General features: G+C 39.1%; 3 protein-coding genes across 3 annotated transcripts; 1 reads left to right on the top strand and 2 right to left on the bottom strand.

The window, feature by feature from the left end:
- Nucleotides 1-5,454: 5,454 nt before the first annotated feature.
- On the bottom strand, nucleotides 5,455-12,379 carry chrdl2 (chordin-like 2). Its single transcript, XM_004563977.5, has 11 exons — nucleotides 12,134-12,379; nucleotides 11,588-11,700; nucleotides 11,402-11,495; nucleotides 11,147-11,292; nucleotides 10,391-10,484; nucleotides 10,148-10,209; nucleotides 9,452-9,614; nucleotides 9,141-9,329; nucleotides 8,873-9,046; nucleotides 6,511-6,603; nucleotides 5,455-6,389 (listed from the first exon to the last, which is right to left on the bottom strand). Exons 1-11 carry the CDS (start codon nucleotides 12,198-12,200, stop codon nucleotides 6,256-6,258), a joined length of 1,329 nt encoding a protein of 442 aa, XP_004564034.1. The 5' UTR covers nucleotides 12,201-12,379; the 3' UTR covers nucleotides 5,455-6,255.
- Nucleotides 12,380-13,900: 1,521 nt separating this feature from the next.
- spag7 (sperm associated antigen 7) lies at nucleotides 13,901-17,351 on the bottom strand. The gene is made up of 7 exons (XM_004563976.5): nucleotides 17,193-17,351; nucleotides 16,152-16,219; nucleotides 15,958-16,046; nucleotides 15,757-15,841; nucleotides 15,582-15,671; nucleotides 15,005-15,161; nucleotides 13,901-14,917 (listed from the first exon to the last, which is right to left on the bottom strand). Exons 1-7 carry the CDS (start codon nucleotides 17,275-17,277, stop codon nucleotides 14,802-14,804), a joined length of 690 nt encoding a protein of 229 aa, XP_004564033.1. The 5' UTR covers nucleotides 17,278-17,351; the 3' UTR covers nucleotides 13,901-14,801.
- A 559-nt stretch (nucleotides 17,352-17,910) lies between these two features.
- defbl2 (defensin, beta-like 2) lies at nucleotides 17,911-19,258 on the top strand. Its single transcript, XM_076889105.1, has 3 exons — nucleotides 17,911-18,414; nucleotides 18,694-18,805; nucleotides 18,912-19,258. The coding sequence occupies exons 1-3, from the start codon at nucleotides 18,237-18,239 to the stop codon at nucleotides 18,931-18,933; spliced, it is 312 nt and encodes a 103-aa protein (XP_076745220.1). The 5' UTR covers nucleotides 17,911-18,236; the 3' UTR covers nucleotides 18,934-19,258.
- Nucleotides 19,259-24,468: the final 5,210 nt, after the last annotated feature.

Below are 24,468 nucleotides of genomic sequence, written 5' to 3'. Positions count from 1 at the left end.
GCATAAACTCAGGGACTCTGCTGAGCACCTTAATCAGCTATGAAAGCAAACACATCTATCAGACTTAATTAACTCAACACAATTTGGCTCCCTTTGAATCAAAAGACTGCCTGATTGATTTGCAATGCTTCAGTTCCTCAAAAACACCATACGCATCTGTGAGGATTTAGTTCCTGCAGCCATTTACAAGATGCTATATTTGATTTTTTGTAAATGTAATCACCTCTACTAAGCTGCTCTTTTTGTCAACACTGCAAGCTTAAAAAGCTCACATATAGTTACTCTGCACAAACATGCAGCCTTTTCTGCAACGTGCACCAACTGTTCTCACAAAGGAACTCACATTTTTAAGCAACAGCGAATCAGATTTGTTAATAATCACAATTTTGGCCAAGAAGTGACTCCAATCCTGGGCCGAGTCATGACCCCGAATCTCACATTTTCTTCCCTTCTCACTGAATCGGGGCTGCATGGGCAGCAGGGTGGAGTACACATACACAGGGAGCTGACCGACTGCATGATTTATACCTACTGACTGCCCCCAGCTGTTACAATTGCAAGAGCCAAGACTAAGCATGCATAGCTGAATTAACCCACGAGACGAATTCAAACATCCACAAAAAGTGGACTGATAGGATTTCCATTAAAAATAAAAACATATCACAACATCTGATACTGACTAGGCTGCAGCGCGTCTTTTAGAGGTAAAAAGTAACTTGCAACTCAACTGACTTGCTCAAAGGAAGGGAGGGCACATGGAAACGTTCGTTTAAGTTTAATGCTGCTAATTTGAGTTGGCAGCATCAAAGTAGAACACCCCTTTCTCACACTTTTCATTGGAACAGCCTGATTGGGCAACTTAGAGACAGACTGTTGTTAGCTGTCAGGTCTAACAGCTAACACAAAAATATGACAGGTTTTTTTGTGAGAGTAATGAAGGCACACAAGGGAAGTGCGTCGCTTTCAAAATATTGTTTCATGCCTTTAGTGAGAGATGGACAGAGCTGTCTGGCGCAAAGTGTGAAAGCAACACAATTGAGTCATTGTCTGAGGGGAGGGGACAGAGAGAGCATGTCGGGGGTTCACAGAGAAGGGAAGCAATATTATTCTGAAGCGCCCACGCAGTCTACCAAATCAGCAATTGCACTCTGACTGAAGCATGGGAACCGGCAGTAATAATTTGACACCTGTTGATCAAGCTGCCCTGTAGAAAGACTGCACACAGTGCTGCTGAGCAAAATAAACCTTTGCTGCTCCCACAGATCCGCTTTGTAGCTCATTATTTCCACGAGCAGGTTACACTGTATACGGTGTTCTCACTAAAAGGTGGTTTTGTTGTTGCATTGATGTCCTTTACCCCATTTTTATAAAAACAGATACTTGCAGTCATTCATCAGATTATAACAACAGACATAAATTCTAATTATTTGACTCTCTGTTCTTCATTAAACCAAGAACTGAAGCGTGGATCCAGAAATAAATAGCAACTGTGTTGTTGGTGTGCCTGCACCATTTTTGCATTTTAAAATGATTTAAAAAAGTATTTCCAGCAACAAAAGTGATTCCTTCCATAGGCTGCCATGTTAAAATGGCCAACTAAAGACCATTTGAAAAAACCCAGTGTGGTAAACAGCACACCAGCATGGCACTGTGGTGGTTAGCACTGTTGCCTCAAAGCAGGAAGGCCCTGTCTCAAAATCCACCTTTTTTCTTTCTTTTTTTTCTTTGTTCTTTGTTCTTTTTCTTTTTTCCTTCTGGAAAAAAGACAATTAATCAATGTTAAACACCTGATTAATCCTCCATTGATGGTCTATAACACAGGCTGGTTTTTTTTTCATTCATATAGTGAGGCTTGAAGTTAGGGGTGATCACTTTGCCTGACAGGTGTGCTAGCACAACATCATCCTCTGTAGGTGAAGTCACTGAAATCTCCCAGCCTGTCCAAAAAGATTTTTCTTTTCATCCTCGGTCAATAAAATTCTAATTTTTTTGTTTTTCTGTTTTTTAGCACTAATGAGCAAGTGTGTGTGTCTGTGCATTGCACCCATACAATTTAAGACTGCAGTTTGACTGAGAGCGTCAACCCATAACTACTCCGCGCCATCCATCCATCCATCCATCCATCCATCCATTCTCTTCCTCTTATCCAGTTCAGGGTTGCAGGGGGACTGGAGCCTATTACAGCTACCAAGGGGCGAGAGGCAGGGTGCACAGAGGACAGGTCACCAGCATGGAGAGCATACTCCACTCATTTGTCCAATATGGTAACTTTTTATTCTAAAGAAAACAAAACACTAACACTGAGGCTTCAACAAACCAAAGAAGACTTCACAGTGGCTACGTCCATGTTGGTTATGATTCAGTCTTATTTGACTCATTCTATGTTTTAATTCCACTGATCATTGGAAATTCTGTGAAGCACCTTGTATCTTTGGATTAGAAAGGTGCTATAGAAATAAATGGTATTAATAATTCATTTATTTATTTATTCCTATTATTGTGTTTTAATAAGCCATAATTTCCTCTGGCCCACATCTGTGTAATATGGGATTAATATGTAAGATTTACTGTGATTAATTTCACACAATATTTTGAATTTCTCCTCATATTCCTTTAAGTTATTCACTATGAATCTTAGAAGATTACAAGAAAAAATTAGTATGCTGACTTGCTAATAGGGCCCTTTTCCCCCCAGTTCTAGGCAACAATGCAAAATCTCTTAGAGCTTCAAAGCATCACCGACCTCCTGCAAAATTTTGGCACACTGTGAAAAGTCTAACAATTTTATTTGAATATTCCTCTCCTGGCATTGATTAAACCCCTAAAAACTCCTTTCTATTCATGAGAATTATTTATTAGAGAGTTATTCCCTGAATAATAAACACTTTGTTCTTGCTGGTTTGGATGTAACTTCAGTTATGCTTGTTCAAACCATTAAGCCCTATTAAAGAAGGCAGAGAGCACGATATTGATCCACCAAGCCGATCCATCAGAATGATGACGTATATAACGTGTCACCATTTATAACTTTACAAACATTACAGTGATAAATTCAGTGAGCCCTTAGTTTGTCTAGGATATTAAACACAAGGTGCATATGCATCACTTACTTGGAGGGGCTGACAGTTCAAGACAGTTAACGCTGCAGTTTTTAAATAATGATTTCATTTCTTAAGGGAAGAAAATAATTGCCCCTTAACCAAATAACTGGTTGTGCTGGCCTTGGCAAAAATAAAGAACTGCAATCAAACATTTACAATAACTGGCAATGAGTCTTTCACATCACTGTGGAAGAATGCAGACTTGTTTTAATTCAGGCACACTGGAGGGTTTTTGAGCATGAAGGGCCTTTTTAAGGTCATGCCAAAACATTTCAATCTGATTATGATCTGGACATTAACTAGGCCGCTGCAAAACCTTTATTTGTTTGGGTTTTTTCTTTTATTTGTGGTTTTTAGCCATTCAGAGGTGGAATTGCTGGTGTGTTTTGGACCATTGTCGGGCTTCATAGCCTGATTGTGCTTAAGCTTCAGGGTCTGATCTGATGGATAAAAAGCAGAATTCATGGTTCCATTGATTACAGCAAGTCTTCAAGGTTGTAAAACAGCAAAGCAGCCCTAGATCATCACACTACCACCACCGTGCTTGACTGTTGGTGTTCTTTTTATGAATTCAGATGTAATGGGACTCAAAGCTTCCAAAAAGGTTTGCTTTTGTCTTGTCCATCCACAGAATATCATCAGTCTTGCGGCTCATCAAGATGATTTTTGGCAAATACATTTGTATAATAATTTTAAGAAAGAAGTTACTGGAGTGGAGGATTTTACTATTAAGTGGACATATAGTGCAACAAATTAATTGTTGTCATTTTGGTTTATTGTTGTTGTTATTATTAATTGTTATTAGGAGAAAGGATTCAGTCTCAAATTTGAGTTTTGGTAGATACACCTTTGGTATCAATTTCGAACTCCATGGCTCCTCATTCTCGGCCACACCGCCTGCCAGCCCACCCAGCTGCCCGATGACCTGGTGGAGTGACAACAATACCCATCAGCCTTATACAGCTGAAGGGCAAAAAGTAGAGGGTAACTCAATGTTAATTTGGGATCACTTAAATGAGATGACAGGATGATATTGTCAACAAAAAATATTAAATTCAGATAAATGGAAATTTTATGTATATTTCAGTGAAAGTGTCAGAATCTTTTGACCACTATTTTATACATTTAGTAGCCACCATTGCTCTGGGATTTTAAGAAATTGACATCAGTATGGGAGCTAACCTTTATTTTTAAGCATGTTTCAGAATTAGAGGTTCAAAATTATGAAATTATTGCGACCTTCACAAGCAAGGGATGTTTTTGGTAAGGACACAATATAATGATGACAAATTTGAGAAACACATTCACAAATCCAATTGTAAAAACTGTCAGTTTGTTGTGGGATTGGTCCAAAGTATCTGGAAAAGAGCTGTTCCTACACCCATACATAAAAAGCTGTGATCGTTATGGTGGCTGTAGCTCAGGAGGCAGAGCAGGTCATCTACTAATCAGAAGGTTGGCTCTCACTGTGGTTTATTTGAGTCCCAAAGCCTTAGAAACGACCTTGTAGCTCTTTCCAGACTGACAGATGTCAGTAACTTTGTTTCTCAGCTGTTTCTTTCTTTTGTGGCATGTGTTTTTTTGTTTGTTTGTTTTAACTCTTTTAGCCTACCTTACTTTGTCAGATAGGTTCTCTTTAAGTGATTTCTTGATTCAGCCGATCTGGCATTAATCAGGCATGTGTGTGGCTAGTTAAACTGAACTCTGGTTTCCACAAAAAATGTGGTTAATCACGGTTAATTAACAAGGAGGGCCATTTTTGTTTTTTACACAGGGCCAGGCAGGTTTGCATCGCTTTTTTTCTCTTATTTACCTGAATGATCTTTGTCTACTATTACATTTTTTAATGCTCAGAGATACGTGTAAAGTATGATAAATATGCAAAAAAAACCCAAAAACCTAAGACTATGGAAGAAGGCAAACATGTTTTCAGGGCACTAACATCTCAATTCCTTGAAACCAACCTTCAGTGGTTTTTCAGAGTTTATGTCTTAATGTGTCTGAGTTGTATTTGGTGGCACAAATATACAAACTATATGGGTAGTTTGAATGTTGTGGCTGATCAGAAAATATGAGTTTAAGGTTTAGTTTGAGCTTCTGCTTTTGATTTCCACGCCTCTGATAACATTTAATTTCCAGCTGGAACACAGTTTATCCGGCCTTCCGGAGCTCGATTTATTGGAAGCCTCCAGGCGATGAAGGTCTTAGGACTGCACTGCTGTAGCTGGCGTGCAGACCACTGATGAATCAGCAAATCATTCTCAAAAACAGTTAGACACCCTGCCTCAAGTAGAAATCCTGATTCCTACTGTGACTGAAATGCATCATTTCATACATAACAGCAGGACACAAATCAGAGAAAACTTTAAGGTATTTATACCCATGAGGGGTGGTACAGAGTGCATTCAACTACATCCGCCACTGTAAAATACACAAAAGGTATGTGGAGCAGTAAAATATCAGGATATTACAACAAACTGTGCAGCTGCATACAAAAAGAAGCTACAATAGGTCTTTAGCTAACAACAGAAAAGGCACAATTGTAAAAAGCTGTGCATTTACTCCCATGTAATGCCTGAAACTACTTCAAGAAAAATAAGAAAAACATTCAAGCAGTCACATGTATATACACAGAAATCATATAGGAAACAATACCCTTTAAATAAGGTGACAAAAACTTGCTGTATTTACAATAAATACTTTGATGACCACACAAACAAACAAAATGTGGCTTCTATCCCAACTTATATTAAAATACAAGTTCCTTTCATGTACTTAAGCAAAGCCTTTCCCTTCTTCCACAAATACTGATCCCACTGAGTGAATGCCAAAACAGTCTTTGAAGCCTTCGTCCCAAAATTACAACTGAATGAAGCTGCTAAGAAATCTACATTTCTTATTCACATGTTCACATTTTGTTTATAATTACAGCACCTAGCTAAATTCATGATAGTTTTTGAATTATTACAAGTACACATCATAAGCAAGTCAGCTGTCGAGCGCACTGCTACAGACTGTGCAACCTAACAGTTTAAAACTAAAAATATGTGATGATTAAACATGATGGTCAATGATGGATTAAAAACAGTATAGATAATATATTTGACTTGCACATCCAAGTAGTTATTCTGAATAATGATACATATAGCGACAATTAGGGTGAACACAGGCCTTCGGTTTGCTTAGGATTTAGGAAAGTCACAATCTCCCGAATGCCATCTTCACAAATCGTGGTCTGAGGAGCTTTACTCAGATTTTCTCCTTCCTCTTTAAATTTTCTCCATGTCTCTGAAAAATAAATGAGAACTGATGTAAACCTGATACACACACACACAAAATCACAGTAAGATAAGTCTAAAATAATGATTTCCAAATCTGCCACATAAATCAGTCGCTTCAAAAAACAAACCTTCATCGAGTGTTGTGAGCAACGTGCAGTTCTCTGGATGATCCAAAATGTCTTTCCTTTGAATGTCGCCAATTTCCATTAATTGCAAAACGCCTGTAAGAATAAAGGACTCAGAGGAGAATCACACAGAGGTGCAGCCGTGCTGTATGTTTGTCTTGCTTTTCACATTTTGGAAACTATAACCCCAATTTCAGAAGAGTTGAGGGGAACAAAAATAAATAAAAACGGAATTAAATGATGTATTTTTCATAGAACGATAGAAAAAACATTAAACGTTTAAACATGTGACTATTTTACAAAAGTAAGCTTATTTTTAAATTCGATGGTAGCAACACGTCTCAAAAAACTTGGAACAGGAGCAACAATAGGTGGGAAAAGTAAGTTGTACTAAAAGGAAACAGCTGGAGGAACGTTTTGCAGCTAATTAGATTCATTGGCAACAGGTTAGTAACGTGCCTGGGTAAAAAGAGCATCTAGCCAAGGCAGAGTTTCTAAGACATAGTCATCTCTTTTCATTCCCTGTGTGTTTATACAACACTCTGCATTTAATCATTAATAGTTATGAAACTCTGTTTCTCTCTCCCTCCCCTCACTTCCAACCAATCACAAGAGATGGATCTCCCTTCCTGTTTCCTGCTCAGTGGGAGTTTTTCCTTGCCACTGTCTCCAAGCACTTGCCATAGGGGGACGTGTAGGAGTGTCTTTCTAATATTGCAGCATTTTTACCTTGGTGCTACATAAAAACAACTAATTGAACTGAAGGTAGTCACTAATCTGCAAAAACTGCAAATAGTGGAGCAAGTTCAGAATCATTTTTCTTGGTATAAAATTAAAAGATTCCATCATCTTAGTACATAATATCACCAAAAGATTCTGAGAATGTGAAGAAATTTCCGTGCTCAAAGGAAAAGGCCAAAAATCAGTACTGGAAGCCTATGATCTTCGGTATTGCATTAATCACTTCGTGAGCTCAGTTCACTGTGCCATCAACAAATGCAAGTCAAAGCTCTGTCATGCAAAGAGGAAACCACATGTGAACATGATCGAGACACATCGCTGTCTTCTCTGGGCTAAAACTCTCGAGGCAAAGTGGACAACTGTCCTGAGGTCAGATGAATCAAAATCAGAAATTTGTCTTGGAAAACATGGATGCCGCATCCTTAGAACTACACAGGAGGAGCTCGGTTTGTTGTCCAAAAGTTCAAAAGCCTGCATCTCTGAAGTATAGAGGTATAGAGGTGCATTAGTGGCTATGAGTTTGGCAGCTTGAAAGGCACCATCAGGCTTGCATCTCGGCAAAACAATGCTAAACCGCATACTCCACTGCAGTCCAGACCTTTCACCAACTGAAAACATTTGGCGTGTCACGAAATTAAAAATACAACAAAGAAGACTGTTTTAGCAATAATTTTATATTGGACAATAATGGGACAAGATTCCTCTCTTAAAAGTCCACACATTTATTGGCTGTCGTTAAAAGAAGAGAGGTGGTACACACTGGCAAACATTACCCTGTCCCAACTTTTTTTGAGGCATGTTGCGACCATCAAGAATATATTTTGATCTTAAAACTGTACATTTTCTCAGTTTTCACTTTTAGATGCTTTCTGTGATCTATTGTGAATAAAATATGGGTTTATGAGACAAATCACAGCATGATGTTTTTGTTTGCATTTTACACAGCATTCCCACTTTGTTCTAATTGGCTTTCTATTCTTTTTTGCTCTGTTGTCAAGTGTTAGGTGAGAAGAACGACAGTCGTGACACACACTATATCTTTAATATAAAGGTACGACTAAGCTGTATATCAAAGATGGATGTAACCACCATAAAGCTACTTTAGGGTTTGTGAACTACCAATTTAAAGCCTCAAGTTCAGGATTTCTTCTATTGCTGTCTTGTTTTTAAACCAAAGCTGAAGGCACTCCATCCTCACGTGGTAGCTTGAACCACAAGGTAGACCCTCTTTTTCTCATAGATTTTCATGTGTTTTTGGTACAAATCAGAGAAGTTGTTATTAATAATTTAGATTTAAGGCACTTCTGCTGGAGGTTCAGGTCTGAGAGCTGGAGCAGTGGTGCAGCTTTTATGTACAGTCTATTGGAGGGAGTTAAGTTACACTCTCATAAAGACTGGAAATATGAAGAAAATAGCTTGGCTCAGGTAAGAGAATCTGCTGACCAGCACCTCTAAAATGAATGAAAGCCACTCTGTATGCTAAGTGAGTGATGATACTGAACAGTCAGGAAACCTGTACATGCTCACAATCTTCTCATCTAATACTCGGCAAGAAAAAATGAGCACGTTTGAAAAAAAATGTTAACTTTTCCTATAATATAGCTCAGAGGAGCGGGTGCAGTACCTTCTATAGTGTTCCATACTTGTACTTCAACTTCAGCAGTACTTTGTCTTTCAACAGCAATGATCCTAACTGCGTTGGGTGAGTCAACATTCAGAGCTGATTCAACTTTATACACCAAGAGGTTATTTTTATGTCCGAGATAGCACTGGGTCTGGTTACTTTCAGCTTTAGTCTCTGGGGAAAACAATTAGGAGAGCGGTTGAATGGATGATGTTTACAGTCCATCAACATCAGATCTGTATAAACAGCCAAAGTATTGTTTGACTACCTGGACAAGTCTTGCAGCACTTTCCCGCTGATTTCATAGGATGTTGGCAAGGGTACTGGGTAGGACATGTGATGCGTTTGCAGTCCGATATCCCGTCAGTACAAGTGCACAGGATGCATTCCAGGACTTTACCCAAAACTGGGTGCCACATGTCTCCATGAGAGTATGTCTTGCCATTGTATAAACACGCTGAGAGAAATGGAAAACATTTGAGTGTTGCGCTACATATGGAAACGATTGTAAAGTTGTGAGAAGCATGTACATAAAATAAAATGCCTACAAATGATCTTTCTGTTTTGACAAAGTCTCACCTCTTTGGTGTTTCCTCTGCAACAAAATCTTCACGGTGGTCTCTGAAGCCCCTTTAAGGTTGAGTTTACTGAGACTCGGGCCTCTAGGAGAGGTCCTGGGTGCAGTGGCGCGGTTGGACCGCACCCTGCTCTGTTCTCCAGAGCACTGATCAACCGAATGCCTCTATGTAAAACAGAAGACAATGCAGTTATCCTTCATGTATTTAGCTACTGGAGTTACTTGCTTTGCCCCCAAAGTGAAAACTGAAGGAACATCAGAATATGCCCCAAATCATTAAAGTTAATAACATTGCTAAAGACATCTGAGTCACTGCTTTTAGCTCATTTTTTCCCCTTTAAATAGGATGACAGTGCAGCTCAGTGCTGCGCAGTGATTGGGCCAAATGAACCACAGATTGTGCCTTTGTCACTAACAATCACAGCAAATGGGTGATTCACAAAGAATCTGAACAATATGATGCCAAGTTGGGCGGATAACTGCATAAGGGGGAAAAAATCAGCCTGCTTGCTCCGACTTTTGTCGTGATCACGGTGACACGGACGAGGACAGCTTACCAGATCCTGTTAGATTTCAAGCCCTATAATTAAACTGCAGCTACTAAACTGGTGAGACCACTTTGCAGTCTTAAACTAAATTTAAATATAATTTTCAAATGCAGGCAAATTTCCCACGAAAGCAATCAGCAAAATACATACAACTCCTCTGTTTAGCTGATGGTTTCCATCCTCAGTTGATGAGGACCCACTGACGCCATGATCTAAGAGAAAAAAAGGGGAATGTAGATCAATATAAAAAAAAAACCACTCTTATTAACCAGCTACATTGCTCAGCCCCTAACCTATATGTGAAAATCCTAAAATAGTGCTCCTTACTGCTTCGTGAATTCCATCTTGGAAACTGAATAAAGGCATTTTGTCAGCTTAGAGAAGATTGACTACCTTTACACAGCAAACAGCAGGTATCTGGAACAGACGCCGGGGAGGAACAGGTGATAGGTTGGCAGGTTTTCAGAGCACAGAAGATGTTTCCATCCTGTGATAAGAAAAAAATCCAATATTAAGAAAAAAATGACATTCGAGAACTATCTATTGTAAAAAGTGGAATGAATTAGATAATATTATAATAATAACCATGCTGTGATAGCAAAATGTATTTTAACAGCACATCATATCGCTACCAAAAAAACAAATTGCCCTTTGTTCAGATACAGCACGGCAAAGAAATGTGCCGAAAGCTTTTTTCACTGTTTTTAAACCTGTACCTGTAAGTTATTCACTGGTTAAATAATTGCTGTTTATTCTGTTTTTGTACAACATTTTAAGCAAAAAGCACTTAAAAGCTTAAACATTAGCTTGTCATGCTGCTCTATATTGTAAAGTACACTTTGTATTATGTGCATGTCACAGCCAAAGCAAGACAGCAATGCATTTCACTTACAACTGCATAACACTGGCAGCTACTTCTTCTCATACATGCAATAACACTATACTTAAAAAAAACACACCCCACACATGTATATAATGATTTTTCTTTACATATCTAACATTTCAATATGAATTACATTGCAAAGGTTCTGAATATTCTCCTATTTCTTTTGCATTTTACATCCTTTTTACAATCAAACTCTCTCTGAAAAATGAAAACTCTTTATTCAGAAACTAAGAAATGAAAGTATCAAATTAGACTGAACTCACAGAGCATGTGCACATAACACACTGATTGCTTTGCTTGGATGGGAAGAGGTTGTGTTTGGTGAATGTCTCCCCGGGCTGATAAATGCTCCCATTATACCTGCAGGATTTCACCGAAGCCCTCAGCCCTGCAGGAATCCTCGGCTCGTCTGGGAGAGGGGGGAGAACACACCAAGCAGGACGGGATGCTTTAAAAACCACAACAGAAGTAGTTTTTCTCAAAAGCTTAAGCTGACAGTGTGTGACGAGTCAGTCTACCTGTGCATCTCGGACAGCATTGCTGAGGCTCAGCTACAGGGTTTTCACATGGCAGGACAGGGCACTTGATTGTGTTACATTTCACATGGCCTGTCTAAAAGAGAGCAAATCCCAGAATTTATAGGCTGCTATTTAAGCAACTTTGGCTTCTTTTGGTGTAATATCCCTTTAATGTATCAACTTTACCTCTGTGCAGACGCAGCGTATGCAGAACATGTACCCAAAAGGCTCTAGATAAGGATGCCAGCTGTCTCCTGGGATATATGTCTTGTCTTTGAAAGTACACACCAAACCGGACCCTGAGAGTTAAACAAAAAAAGATGAGCTACTGAGAAATGCATATGGCGCAGATAAACGGATCGGCAGAAAATAAAGACATTCACACTACTTCAGTACTGCATAAAACATTTTCCAAAGCAACTGTCACCTTTGAGTTGTGTAAACTGGGTTAAAACGTGGAAAACGTATCAGATGCCAAACAGCGGACTGTTCCCTAAGACTATTTAGAGAAACAGAAGTCATGATTTAACTTCTGCTGACTTCTGTGACAGCAAAAGAGAAAGAAAACTGTGCAGCAAACACGTTAATCCTAATATACGAGTCGCGGAATCCGAGCAAACTTTTCTCATTTGAGTCGCATTTTCATGCTTTTCTCCCCCTCCTTAACATTTAAAGCCCCCCTCAAAGACACGTTTGATCAGGAAAGAATAAGCATCAACAGTCTGCTCTTACCTTTCCGGGGTTTTAGCTCTGCAGCTGCAAACCAAATAATGAAAATGAACAAAAACATGGACTTCATTTCTTTTCTTGCTTCTTTTTTTTTTTTTTTTTTTTTTTTTTACATGTGCCCGACTGACTCTTCAATGCGCAATAAATATGTGTTTCTGCGGGACAGAAACTGCAGGACAGTGTGAAACAGGAATTTTAAAAAAAATCCTACTTTTTTTTTGTTGGATAATCTATGGCGCCTTCTTCAGGAGACAAACAGGGATGGCATTAGAGTGGACGTATCACAAGTGAAACAGCTTAAACAGCGACCGCGTTACAGAAGTGGAAGAATGTCACTGTTTCAAGAAAAAGTGTCAGTTCCTCTCTTTAGAAAGTAGAAAGTACCAAAATTACGGCAATAAAAGCACTTAAATAATTTAACCTTGCACTCATGTATTTGTATCAGCGTTAATAGGAATTCCCTAAAAGCGTTTCTTTAGCTGTTTGAGACAGGCGCCGTTTAAAATGTGGATTGAACTGTTTTAATCTTTAACAGTGTGCTGGAGTTGTAGCAAAGAGGTTATGAACCAGGATTTATGCTTTGATTATTCATAAAGTGATAAAACAAAGATGTTTGTATTTTTTTTTTATTAAACGAATCAGTAAAAGTGACCCTCTGTGCAAATGATCTTTCCATAAGCTGCTTGGGAGTCACGTGTTAAAGCTACTGCTGTTCACTGGATATTTACTTCTTCCAGACCATTCTGTGTAATCGTCAGAGATGGCTGGGCAAAACTTCCAAGCAGATCAACAGTTCAAAGTCACTTAAATTACTTTTCCTACTCATTCTAATGCGACAGGTCCATCTTGTCCACATTTTTAAAATCACTGGGCAGCTGTCATGTGATTGGCTAATTAGATGTTTATATTATCAAAAGGCTGAACAAGTGGAGTGGCCATTAAGTTTACATACAAAAACTATATTTCCTGGCAAAATCTACATACTTCTGAAAGATTTATCAGAAGAACCCACTGGTAACAGCAAAATATCTGCACAACTCTTTTTTTGTTTTAGCATTTAGTTATATGAAAGAAAAACAGTAAATCAAAGCATCGCTTTACATGTCAGTTTTGCAACAGAAGACATAGTAAACGCCAAAACCTCATACCAACCGTGGAAGGAGTATTGTAGTTCGTGGCTGCAATGATCAAGGAAACAATAAATTCACAACTGTAAAAAATGGCCTGTATTTATATAGCACTTTACTAGTCCCTAAGGACCCCAAAGCGCTTTACACATTCAGTCATCCACTCATTCACACACTGGTGATGGCAGCTACATTGTAGCCACAGCAGCCCTGGGGTGCACTGACAGAGACGAGGCTGCCGGACACTGGCGCCACTGGGTCCTCTGACCACCACCAGTAGGCAACGGGTGAAGTGTCTTGCCCAAGGACACAACGACCGAGACTGTCAGAGTTGGGGCTTGAACCGGCAACCTTCCGATTACAAGATGAACTGCAGAGAAAGACATTACCGGAGGATGTCAGAGCAGCAGCCCCTGACCTCAAGCCAAGGCAGCGTGTGTGATATAAAACAAGACATCAATAGAGAAAATGTAAAAAAGGAATTTAGTGCAAGTAGATACACTGTAACTGCCATTATGATTGGACAGTGATGTATCACAGTTGCTGATTTGATTATAAGATGTTTATGCATGTAGCTGTATTGAGTGAGAGCTTTTCGCCCTGCTGAGAGAATAGAGACGGGATCAAACATACAAAGAACTAATACTTTTCTCCATTTATTAATACATTGGGGATAAAACGATACAACCATGTTAAAAGAGACACTAAGATGCTGGGAACACCTGCATGAATTCTTGTTTGTAACAAACAAAAGACATGAAATTTAAAAAAAAAAAAAAAAAAAAAACACAAACCCAAACAAACCAGAAAACAAAACTGAGAGCACAACATCCTAAGAAGAAGTCTGGTACTCCGACTCCTATTATGATGCCTTTTGTAAGCAATCACATGGCTTTTTAATAAAACATTTACACTGGAGTTAAAGAATACACAGTCAGTGCAGGTTTACAGAAAGATTTCTAAAAGAGGGTTTCCTCATGTGACAGACAAAAATGGTATGCTTCCATCTTTACAATGTGACATAGGTTTAGACTGAAAAGAAAAATTCAACAAACCAAACCCTTGTTAAAATATGAGATTACGGCTTTAAAAAAAAAAACTGTACTGGACATTTTGGACACTGTCAGTGCAGAGTTCAATTTTAACTACCTAACAGCTGGATTTTTAAAGTTCATCCTGCGCAGCCGTGCTTAAATCTGCTAAAAATATTCTGCCGTTATGGTTTTATGCATCTGAACACTCATATAACATGTTTATACTATACAGTTCACATGTGAGTGTGAGGCAAATGTTAAATGTGTTTAACAACCCAGTTCTCAGACACCAGCACACCTGAAGATCCTCCACTGAGCAAGTTTTTATAATTTTAGCACAGTCTTGGTCACAAAGCATGAGAAAACACTTGCTTGTTGATACATAAATTAAACGTTTGTACATCTGAAGTACAGGATATTGCATTATAGGATGAATGAGACACACATAAACGCACTTACGTGCTCGCACACGCAAACAGCAGACAGACAGACGGCACACGTGCCGGAGACTCAAGAGCTGCTGCCGTGCGCCCCCGTGTCGTCCTCGCGCTTCTGCCGTTTCTTTGCTCTGATTGCATTCATGGCTTCTTCTATGGAGCGAGTGTCCCTCTTGTTGGCCACCGGCACTGGGACAGAAAACAACCAACACAATGACCAAAGATAATGACACAAAGCAAAGTGTTTCATTTCTGTAAGCCGGCCTCTACACTCACCACAGCCATAAGCCCTGTTGGCCTCAAGTGTATGTGCAGCATCTTTTGCAGCTGAAGTGCCAATCAGGTGACTGTACTTGTCTCTGTAGTTAGAGTTGGGGCATATTTGTGACTTTTCTGTCTGACTGGATGCTGCTTCTTCCAGTGCAGCCTGTTCCTAGAAGTGACAAGAAAGGGCAACATGGTGAGAAATTCAAGGTAATCATCATCAAGCACCAAAGTGAAATGTGATCAAGAAGTTAATTTTTTTTAAATTCAACTTAATTTCTTTACCTCAGAGCCATAAAGTGCCTCCACTCTTCCACTTTAACACAGAAGTAGCATAAGTAGCAACTACCATTATCACTGTTTCAAACTTTGCATATGTATGGAAGTGTTTTTTGGAAGCTTCTTAGAAGGTACATTTGTTTAGTTTCTAAATATTTAAATATAGGAATTATAACATTAGACAAGAAGAAAAAAAATAAAAATTATATATATAATTTTATATATATATATATATATATATATATATACATACACATATATATATATATATATATATATATATATATAAACAGAGGAACACCAGTCTTACTTTTAGTCTGCGCCGCTGTTCGGCCAGTTTGGGGTCCCACTCTTCTCCCTTGCGATAGGCTTCCAGCTCCTCATCTGATGGAGCAAACTCCTGCCACAACAACATTTTCCCATCAGTCATATAAAACTAAAAAGATTGTTTTCAGATCCAACACTGGATTTCAAAGCACTCGTACCTTCTTGAAAAGCATGACGTAACGGCTCTCTTCATCCTCCCCAAAAGAAAAAGACGTCAAACCAGCCACCTCTGCAACATCATGTCTGAGAGACAGGAAGAGATGAAATCTTAATAGTATCGACAAGTGGGGGAGAAATGTGTTTCAAGGCAGATAAATGCTTGTTTTACTTTTTAGTAATGAAAGAAAAATAGTATGTACAATATACTCCTTTCAATCTTCCCCATGGGATTGTATTTTCTTTTCTGTTGTGAACTGTCTTGGATGAAATCTGACACCTCTTTCTCCATCTGAATAAAAGATGCATGTGATAAATAGCAGGATTAATTTAGGGCGGTCAGAAAAGCTCTGCATCACAAATTCATTTTGTCTTAGATAACACTTAAAGGTCTCACCTTTTTCCTGAACTCTGCTTTCTTTCTTTTCTCCTCTTCTTCCATCTTCTTGAGCCTTGCTGCTTGCTCTTCAAAGAACAACAACTGATTTTTAATGTGTTTACTCAGGCATTTTAGTACTGAAAACTTTCAGAGTGCCCCGCTGTTAAACACAGAACATCTAGTCCTACTGCAAAAACTGGTCGTTTTCCTTAATGACCCAAGGATAGTAAAACAACGGGCTTCCTGTAATCCCAAAATCACCAGGCATCAGATCCTATTATCTGTTGCATGTCTGTGATGTTTTATACAGATGCACACTCTCTAAAGTTAATTAAAGAGATTTGGTTGTGCCCATGTCCTCACTACAACTGAAAAGACATTTCTTTGTTGTTTATTTGTACCAACACTCCACTCAGTGTTGCCAGTGTTTTGAGCAGGACTCTTGAAAGCATTAAAAGTGCATCTACACAAACAAATATCCCATTTTTACTGGAGCCATATGAAACTTAAGAGTTACTGCAGTTCTTAGTACATGTGCTTTTGTTATAGCTGCTGACTGTAACTGTAAGCTTTAAGCAGCCTACACAATATTTATCAATTAAAGGGAACCAAGGTAGGAAGCACATTCCCAGACCTAATAGTTAAGATTTTGATAAGATGTTGGGAGACAGAAAGGGTTAATGACCGGTTAATGACCGTGAATTCGAATAACTTGGGTTTTCAGGAAACTGCATTTGAAAGCCGAGCATTGTGAAAGCTCAGAGGTAACTTAATCAGATGGCAAAGACGGACTGTTCTCGGCAGGTTTGCGTTTCAGCAGCTGCCCGTAGCTCAGACTTGTCTGCGACAGTCTGCAGCATGTTGTGTTGAGGCGGTGCTAACTCTTCAACCAGGTCAGCCGCCGTTTACTGAAAGCTGAACTGACCAATGGCAGCTCAAGAAATGCCTGGTTCGCCTCTTCTTTCAATTTTCACATACGTTTAAATCCCGCGTCACGTTCATTTAAACGGATTCAGACTAGCTTGACGCTATTCGCTGTTTAGGCGATACAATATGTACCTCGTGCCTTTCGTCGGCTTTCCTGGTCGCCGACTGTAGGAGGTTTTTCCATCGAGTTTAGGATTGAACCGAGGAGGTCCGCCATCTTGAAATGATAGCGCAGACCTGTAAAGGCTGTTTTTAGCTGCAGCTGTACAGGCTGCGCAGGCGCGGATGAACTGAGCCGTCTTCGCCGGGGCAAAATATCCGCATTTCAATTACACAGCGCCACCTTCTACCAGAAGGTTGTACTGCACAACTGTAGTGGAATCGATTTAGACTTCTGTTTCTCTAAATCGCAATTACATTTACCAGACCAAAAACAGTAAGCGCGTTGAAATACATAAATTGCTCTGTGCTTCATCTTGTTGCAGACAATCGTAAGGCTGCTGGGCTTCTCATGCTCATTCTTTTTTTTAAATTTTATTTTCAATTTGAAAAATTGTAGCCGAAGCCCATTTCTCATTTGATTGGCCCAGTTTCTAGGTTTATATGTGTATATAAATATTTGTTTTGTTTGTGTTGTTTGGGAGGGCCAAACATGCCAGCAAATAACTTTGCATGAGCAGTAGAGGGCATGCTGTCCAATTATATATATATATGTCTCTGTTATTGTTTTGTTAACAATCATTCCCTGCGTCACTGGACCAGCATGTTTTGTGCAGTTTGGAGTTTCCCAGCATCAGCAGTAACACATGAACTACTGCCATATTCAGAGGTGGGGAGAGCAGTACGTGCACAGAGGCTTGAACGTGCAGCAGGACAGACAGAACTGTTCTGCTTACCTTCTGTAATACAAATATATTAGATAGTCCTTTACCTTTAAATGCTACATTTTCTTTTGAAAGAGTCCACTCTCGTCTAAATTAACTGCTCTGCTCTGCCATAGGGGCATATCCTATAAGAACTAGTTTGTGTTTTGCATATTGACAGACAGTTACAGGGATGGTTCTTTTGAATAATAAACAAAAAGAAACTTCAAATTCTCAAGAGGCTGCAGCTGTTGATTATGCTGAGTGAACCGACAGTCCTGACCTTCAGCCCTCAGACTCTCATCACTCAGTGATGCTCTGCTATTGTGATTTGGACAGAGCACGCCGGACTCCTCCCCCGTGCTTCAACTGCTGTATAAATGCAGCACCAGCGCGTCAGCGGCAGTGTCTGAAAGCTCATTGGTACCCAAACATGAAGGGACTGAGCTTGGTTCTCCTCGTGCTTCTCCTGATGCTCGCAGCTGGGGAGGGTAAGGATTGAATGCATCCGCTTTGTCACAGTAAGAGACTGAAATGAAGCAAATCAAAGTGTCGCATATGCTCAAACTACACCGTAAGTGTACTGGGCCTGTTTGTGTTTGAACTGAGGAGAAGTAAGACATCATAAAACGATACAACTTTCTATGTCAGATACATTTTAGGTGCTGTAAATATCTGAAGGATTCGTTGCCACCATAGCTTATGGAAATGCCAGTAAGCCAACATTCATCAGGGATGCTGGAATGTCATTTTTAAATAATTATCTACAGGAACTGATCCAGAAACGCAGTACTGGACTTGTGGGTATAGAGGACTCTGCAGACGGTTCTGCTATGCTCAAGAATACATTGTTGGTCATCACGGCTGCCCCCGAAGATACAGGTAGGCGTGGAACGATTGTTATAGTGCTTTTGCTAAAGGTACAAACCCATAAGAAATTATCTCTAATTGCAAGTTTAACTGAAGTTTTACTCTTCTATTTTTCCAGGTGCTGTGCTATGAGATACTAGCAGCGCTCCACTTGCCTAATGCTGCCTGAAAGTTATCACATCATCAGTTCTGACATATTCAGTACAGGCAGCTGTGGTCATAGTAACGCTCCTGGATGAAACTATGACAACTTTACTGTCATTCGACCCCTCTTGGCCTCCCAGCATCCTGTGGGATCTGACAATGAGTGCTTTTGAAGTGGACTTTCTGTAGCTAGACAAAGCTCATTTGCAGCTCTTAGGTGTGTATCTGCCATGTACCTCGCATTCTTTACAACAGAACTGTTTGAGCTGTCACCTTTACCTCTCTGGTCTGCAGTGTTGACAATAAATGCATTAAAATAAATGTGCTGATGTTTGGTTTGTTGATGCCATTAAGTTGGGATGCTCCCAGTCAGTCTAAACATAATTTACATCTGAAAACCATTTAAAATATACAATTAATTTCCATATTCCACCAATTACGCCAACTTGGCTTGACCTTGGGAAAATAAAAGCATAGAAAGCAGTCTGGGTTGAGTCTGGCATGCTGTCACCCCAGCCCTGTACTGACAGGAGACAATAATGGTCAAGTGACTGACCCAAATAGCTGTGATGGATGGAATAGAGCTTTTGTGAATGAAGTGTTATGTCTCTTGTCTGTGTTTATGTTATCTCACCATTCTGTCTGTCTGGACAACATTGTCTAGAACAGACAGGCAATGTCAGGATCCACCAGTCACGACTGCAAAGCAAATTCATTGTCATGTTATCTGCCTCTCTCTGATCGTAAGGTCAGATGTTCTTGCTGATTGGCTCTGTGATTTTCATTATCGATTTCATTTTACGAAAACGTTAAACTGTTATGTTTAAGCACTCACCACTAATCCACTGCAAAAAGGCTGCCATCATATATTTTGCAACACTGATATTTAGCAACTAGCTGATTGAAACATTAACTTATCCTTATGGTCATGATGTAGAGTCAAATGAGCCATGATCCGAAGGTGGTCAATAACTGCTTTGGGGTTGTAGGTGTTAAAGGCATGGATGATATTTGTAAACATGAGCCACTGTATTGTGCCCTGCATTGTCATCTGGGGTGAACTATTCAGACAGCACAGCGTGATCAAACTACAAAAGGGAACCCACCCCCCAGCCAGACCTGTTTATACGTCCGTCTGTCTTCATAAAGCTGACAACAACAGCTTAAAACAGAAAGTTGTGTTTCACAATGGACTGCTGGGAGTATTGAGGTACTTTTAAAAACCTGACACTTGTTTTTTTAAAAACAAAACAAAAAACTGACACTCATTAATCACGTGATAATGGGAGGAATGAGCAATGTAGTGAAGAAGTCAGAGAGCTGAAATCTGATTTTAACAATTCAAATTCCTGCAGTGTCTTTGAAGTTGAAATACATTTATTTTTAACAACATGAATATAACACTCACTGGCAACTTTGTTGGATAGGCCAGTTCAACTGCTTGTTAATTAGCCAATCACATGGAAGCAACTAATTGCATCTAGGTATGCAGACATGGTCAAGAGAACCTGAGCATCAGAATGAGGGAAGAAAGTGACTTTGAACACGGTATGGTTATTGGTGCCAGTCTTGGTTTGTTTTATTTAAGCATGCAGGTGCTGTTTCATTAATGATTAAAGTGAAATGAAGTTTAAACAATATGCAGTTAAGAAGAAACTCACAGAATTACTCAAAGAGTAGTCAGTGCGGGAATGCTGATCAGAGAGTGCGTGAACTAAATTGCAGCATTGCTAAATATGAAGAATGAGAACACAGGACTCAATGGAGTCCTATGAAAGACTAATTACATCACATAATTCAGTAGCTTGCAGAAGCACCTTTAGCAGCAATAAGCTGAAGTAATAACTTGTTTTCTGCTGACTTTATCAGACGCTGACATCATTGTGAAAGAATTTTTGAGCCACTCCTCTTTAGAGCAGCTTCAGTTCATTGAGGTTTGTTGGTATTTGTTAATGCAAAGCTCTCATTTCAGTTGGGTCGAGATCTGGACTTTTTTCAGCCGTTCTGTTGTAGTTTTGCTGCTATGCTTGGATGCATAGTCCTTGCAAAACAAGCCCACATCCTCACCTATCCACCACCGTGCTTGATAATTGCTATGAGGCTTCTGATATCCTATGTTTGGGTTTTTTGCCAAGCATTGCCTGGTGCGTTATGGCTAAACATCTGCACTTTGGTTTTTATCTTGTGGTTGGTTCAGATGCAATTTTGCAAACCTAAGCCTCTGATGTCATGTTTTTCTGGAGGGAATATGCTTTCCCCCAGCAACCCTTCCACACAAGCCATACTTGTTCAGTCTTTTTCTAATTGCCATGAACTTTAATATCCTGATGATACTGCTATTGTTGATCTCTTTTATAGGAACTCTAACATTAACTATTTCTTTCAGGTACATATGTTGGAAAAATGGTGTAAATCACGTCATTTGTTTATTAATAACAACAAAACAAAAGAGCTGGTCTTATTACACATGCACCGTAACAGGTCTTTCACTTTCTGGTCAGTCTGCAGAAGTCATTAATAGCTTGAAGTATTTGGGAACATATATTGATGACAAGTTTAACTCTGTGATTAATGTTGACTCAGTTTGCAAGAAAATAATCAAAGAATCACAGTTTCTTTATAGGATGTTAAGCGACTTTGGAGTTGGCCACAAAGTTTTAGACAGACTTTATGTCAGTTTGATTGAAAGCATCCTTAAAATCAATATTTCAGCCTGACTGTGGCAATTAAGAACAAACTGCTGGAAAACTTACTAGAGATGGCACGATACCACCGATACCGATACCATAAATTTGGATATCTGCCAATACCGATATGAATCCTGATATCCTGACTGATGTGAGTCAGCTGTGTAAAAGTATTTAAGCCCAGGGAAAGGTGAGCTCTGGGCCAGAGTGCCATTTGTGTGGTTGCAGCTAGTGAGCTGCTCTCTTTTTGACTTATTTTTTACTGTATTGACCAACGGTTGAGTCTTGTTTGTTTTCCTTAAATGGTGATAGCGGCTTGTCCGTCTCTTTTAGTTGAGCTACTTTAATAAAACTCTTTAATTTAACCCTTTTGCCTCCTTGACTCCTTTTTCTGACCCGGACACTTTTTGTTACTTCCCCCTCACCACCTAGACCCCTCAGGGGAACGTAACAGATATAGTGTTTTTTAATCAATAAAACTGTTTTTTTAATATCTTGCTGCATTTTGTATAAGTTCATACTCAAATTTTAAAACAACAACAACAACACTAAGGCTATTCTGTTATACCTGTATGCAAAAAATACACTGCACCCAAAATATTTCATAATTCAGCAATACTGATCAGTCTAATAAACTTAAGCCTACACCATCCTCCCTATTCTGGTATTTTAAAGAGTACTTAGCGTAAATATTAAGCAACCTAACTAATAGGGTTCCAACTCCCAGCAACAACAAAAAAAAAATAGGGAACCACCCCTCACGCTCCACCTCATGATGCTTAATCGACGTAATCAACCTTAATTTGATGCAGTGTGGAAAAAAAATGCACAGAAATCAATTATTTTCCAAGAAATATTAAATAGATTCAACATCTTTCTTCAACAGAATTGCAGACTACACAGATGGTACCTTTACCAAAGGAAAAAGTACTATAGCTTACTAGGGTATATTAGACTTAATAGTTACTATATACAGTAATGAACTTCTATTCATTTTACATAAAATTAAAACTTTGGGTGTAAGATTCAGATAATTATTTAATACTTATTATTTAATTATTTTAAATGAGAATAAGAAAGAAAAGTATGTCTTTTGCCCCCTTTTCCCTGTTAATGCCCTATCGGCCCCCCTGGCTAAACTTTGCTAGATCCGCCCCTGCACTGTTACCAGCCGTCAGTTGCGTGGAAAAGGATCCTGGTGTAGAAAGTAATATTAAATAAATTCTAACAACAGCTTATCAAGCTTAAACGTGCTGCTGTTGTTCAGCCGCTGGTTTCATCTTTCTGGTGCAAAGTGGGCCAAAAACAAACAAGAGAGACGGAGTCATGACAGAAAAGCCGATCAGCTGATCATTAATCAGTTTCATGATTGAAGTAGCAGCAGGAGAGGGAGGGAGAGAGAAGAGGCAGTGGCTCCATATATCGGTTGTTAAGCTTAACGGGAATGATTTACTAACATTCAGAGATGAACTTACACACTTGCTTTACTTCTCTCTGGGATAACTTTGTCGGAGATGAAATGCCGGGTTGGTAGCGAGGCTCCAAATGCTCAAACAGACCACCGACAAGTCTGGCGAGCCACAGCCGCTCTATCACGTGATGCATACTGCTCCTACTGCTAAGGTTATGAGCCGAGTTACGCCATGTCACAAGTTTTGTGAAGTGATTTCATGATATTTAATGGATCGGATTACATTTTTTATTTCTCTCTGATATCCGATCCAGTAATTTAGGCCAGTATCGGACTGATACCGATATGTAATATCGGATTGGTCCATCTCTAAAACTTACTGGTCGACAACAAATTTAATTGGATAAGCTGTATCATCAGACTGTTTGGAGGAAAGCCTGGTCTATTGTTGCTGACCCTGAACACCCTCTTGATTCTGACTTTGAATTAATGCCCTCGGGACAACAGCAAGGATTCCTCTAACTAACAAAAAAAGTGGTCAAAGGTGTTTTTATTCTTGTTGTATCAACGTTTTATGTGTGGGTATGTATGAATGTGTGTTGATGTGAAGTGATTTGATTGATTTGTTTATGGCTTGGCAGACCAAAGGCAATTTTCAATGAATGTAAATAATAAAGTTATTCTATTCCTAGTTTAACATGTTAACTGAGGCCTGTAGAGTCCTAGATGTAGCTCTTGGATTTTATGCAGTTTTCTCTGAGGATTTACAGTCTAACTTTAGGATGAATTTGCTGGGATTTTCACAGCAAACAACAGCAGTGTGTTAACACACACACACACACACACACACACACACCTAAAGATCAAGGCCAGTAAACCAATAACGTGTGTTATTATAGAGGTGCTCACACTTCCTGATGATCAATTAATCAAGTGCATCTGATTAGTAACTCCTGGGTATGAGTTTCACTCTTCTTCTTTTCCCCCCTTTTCAGTCTTATTGGAAACAGTAAAAGCTTTGACCGTTTGTGTTTATGACTGTTATTTACTTCTCCAGTTACTCAAATACCATGGTGAATATTAGTTGATTGTTTGGGAATGTATTTGATATCACAGCTATCATGACACTATTATTCTTGTGGTTATATAGCTCCAACATACTGGTAAATAACTTTTCTAGTGAATCTAATAACTTTGATCTGGTAGAAAGTGCACAACTTCCCTTTAACATGTTACTTTCTTCAATGCCACTACGCCTTTAGAAAGGCTGTGAAGGCTGTTTCAGTGTAAGAAACCTTATGGGTAGACCACAACCAGTGTGAAAGTTTTGATGTTTAATCAAAGAAACCTTTGTAAAAAAAAGTAAACAGATGTGGAAAAAAAAAAACCCTCTCCATATTTAATACCTCATAAGCAAATACTGAACCAACAAA

Source organism: Maylandia zebra, linkage group LG10 (assembly GCF_041146795.1).
Source record: "Maylandia zebra isolate NMK-2024a linkage group LG10, Mzebra_GT3a, whole genome shotgun sequence".
Lineage (NCBI taxonomy): Eukaryota > Metazoa > Chordata > Actinopteri > Cichliformes > Cichlidae > Maylandia > Maylandia zebra.
The sequence above is the reverse complement of the archived record's forward strand: the minus strand, read 5'-3'. Positions and strand labels throughout refer to the sequence as shown.

Excerpts from the sequence above, each read along its gene's own strand:
- defbl2 (XM_076889105.1), top strand. The coding sequence starts at position 18,237 with ATGCTCTGCTATTGTGATTTGGACAGAGCACGCCGGACTCCTCCCCCG. Across the intron at positions 18,415-18,693 it reads GATGCTCGCAGCTGGGGAGG|GAACTGATCCAGAAACGCAG; the intron begins GTAAGGATTGAA and ends AATTATCTACAG. Across the intron at positions 18,806-18,911 it reads GGCTGCCCCCGAAGATACAG|GTGCTGTGCTATGAGATACT; the intron begins GTAGGCGTGGAA and ends CTATTTTTCCAG.
- spag7 (XM_004563976.5), bottom strand. The coding sequence starts at position 17,277 with ATGGCGGACCTCCTCGGTTCAATCCTAAACTCGATGGAAAAACCTCCT. Across the intron at positions 16,220-17,192 it reads AAGCCGACGAAAGGCACGAG|AGCAAGCAGCAAGGCTCAAG; the intron begins GTACATATTGTA and ends TGTTCTTTGAAG. Across the intron at positions 16,047-16,151 it reads AAGCAGAGTTCAGGAAAAAG|ATGGAGAAAGAGGTGTCAGA; the intron begins GTGAGACCTTTA and ends TCTTTTATTCAG.
- chrdl2 (XM_004563977.5), bottom strand. The coding sequence starts at position 12,200 with ATGAAGTCCATGTTTTTGTTCATTTTCATTATTTGGTTTGCAGCTGCA. Across the intron at positions 9,330-9,451 it reads GCAGAGGAAACACCAAAGAG|CGTGTTTATACAATGGCAAG; the intron begins GTGAGACTTTGT and ends CATTTCTCTCAG. Across the intron at positions 6,604-8,872 it reads AGTATGGAACACTATAGAAG|GCGTTTTGCAATTAATGGAA; the intron begins GTACTGCACCCG and ends TTATTCTTACAG.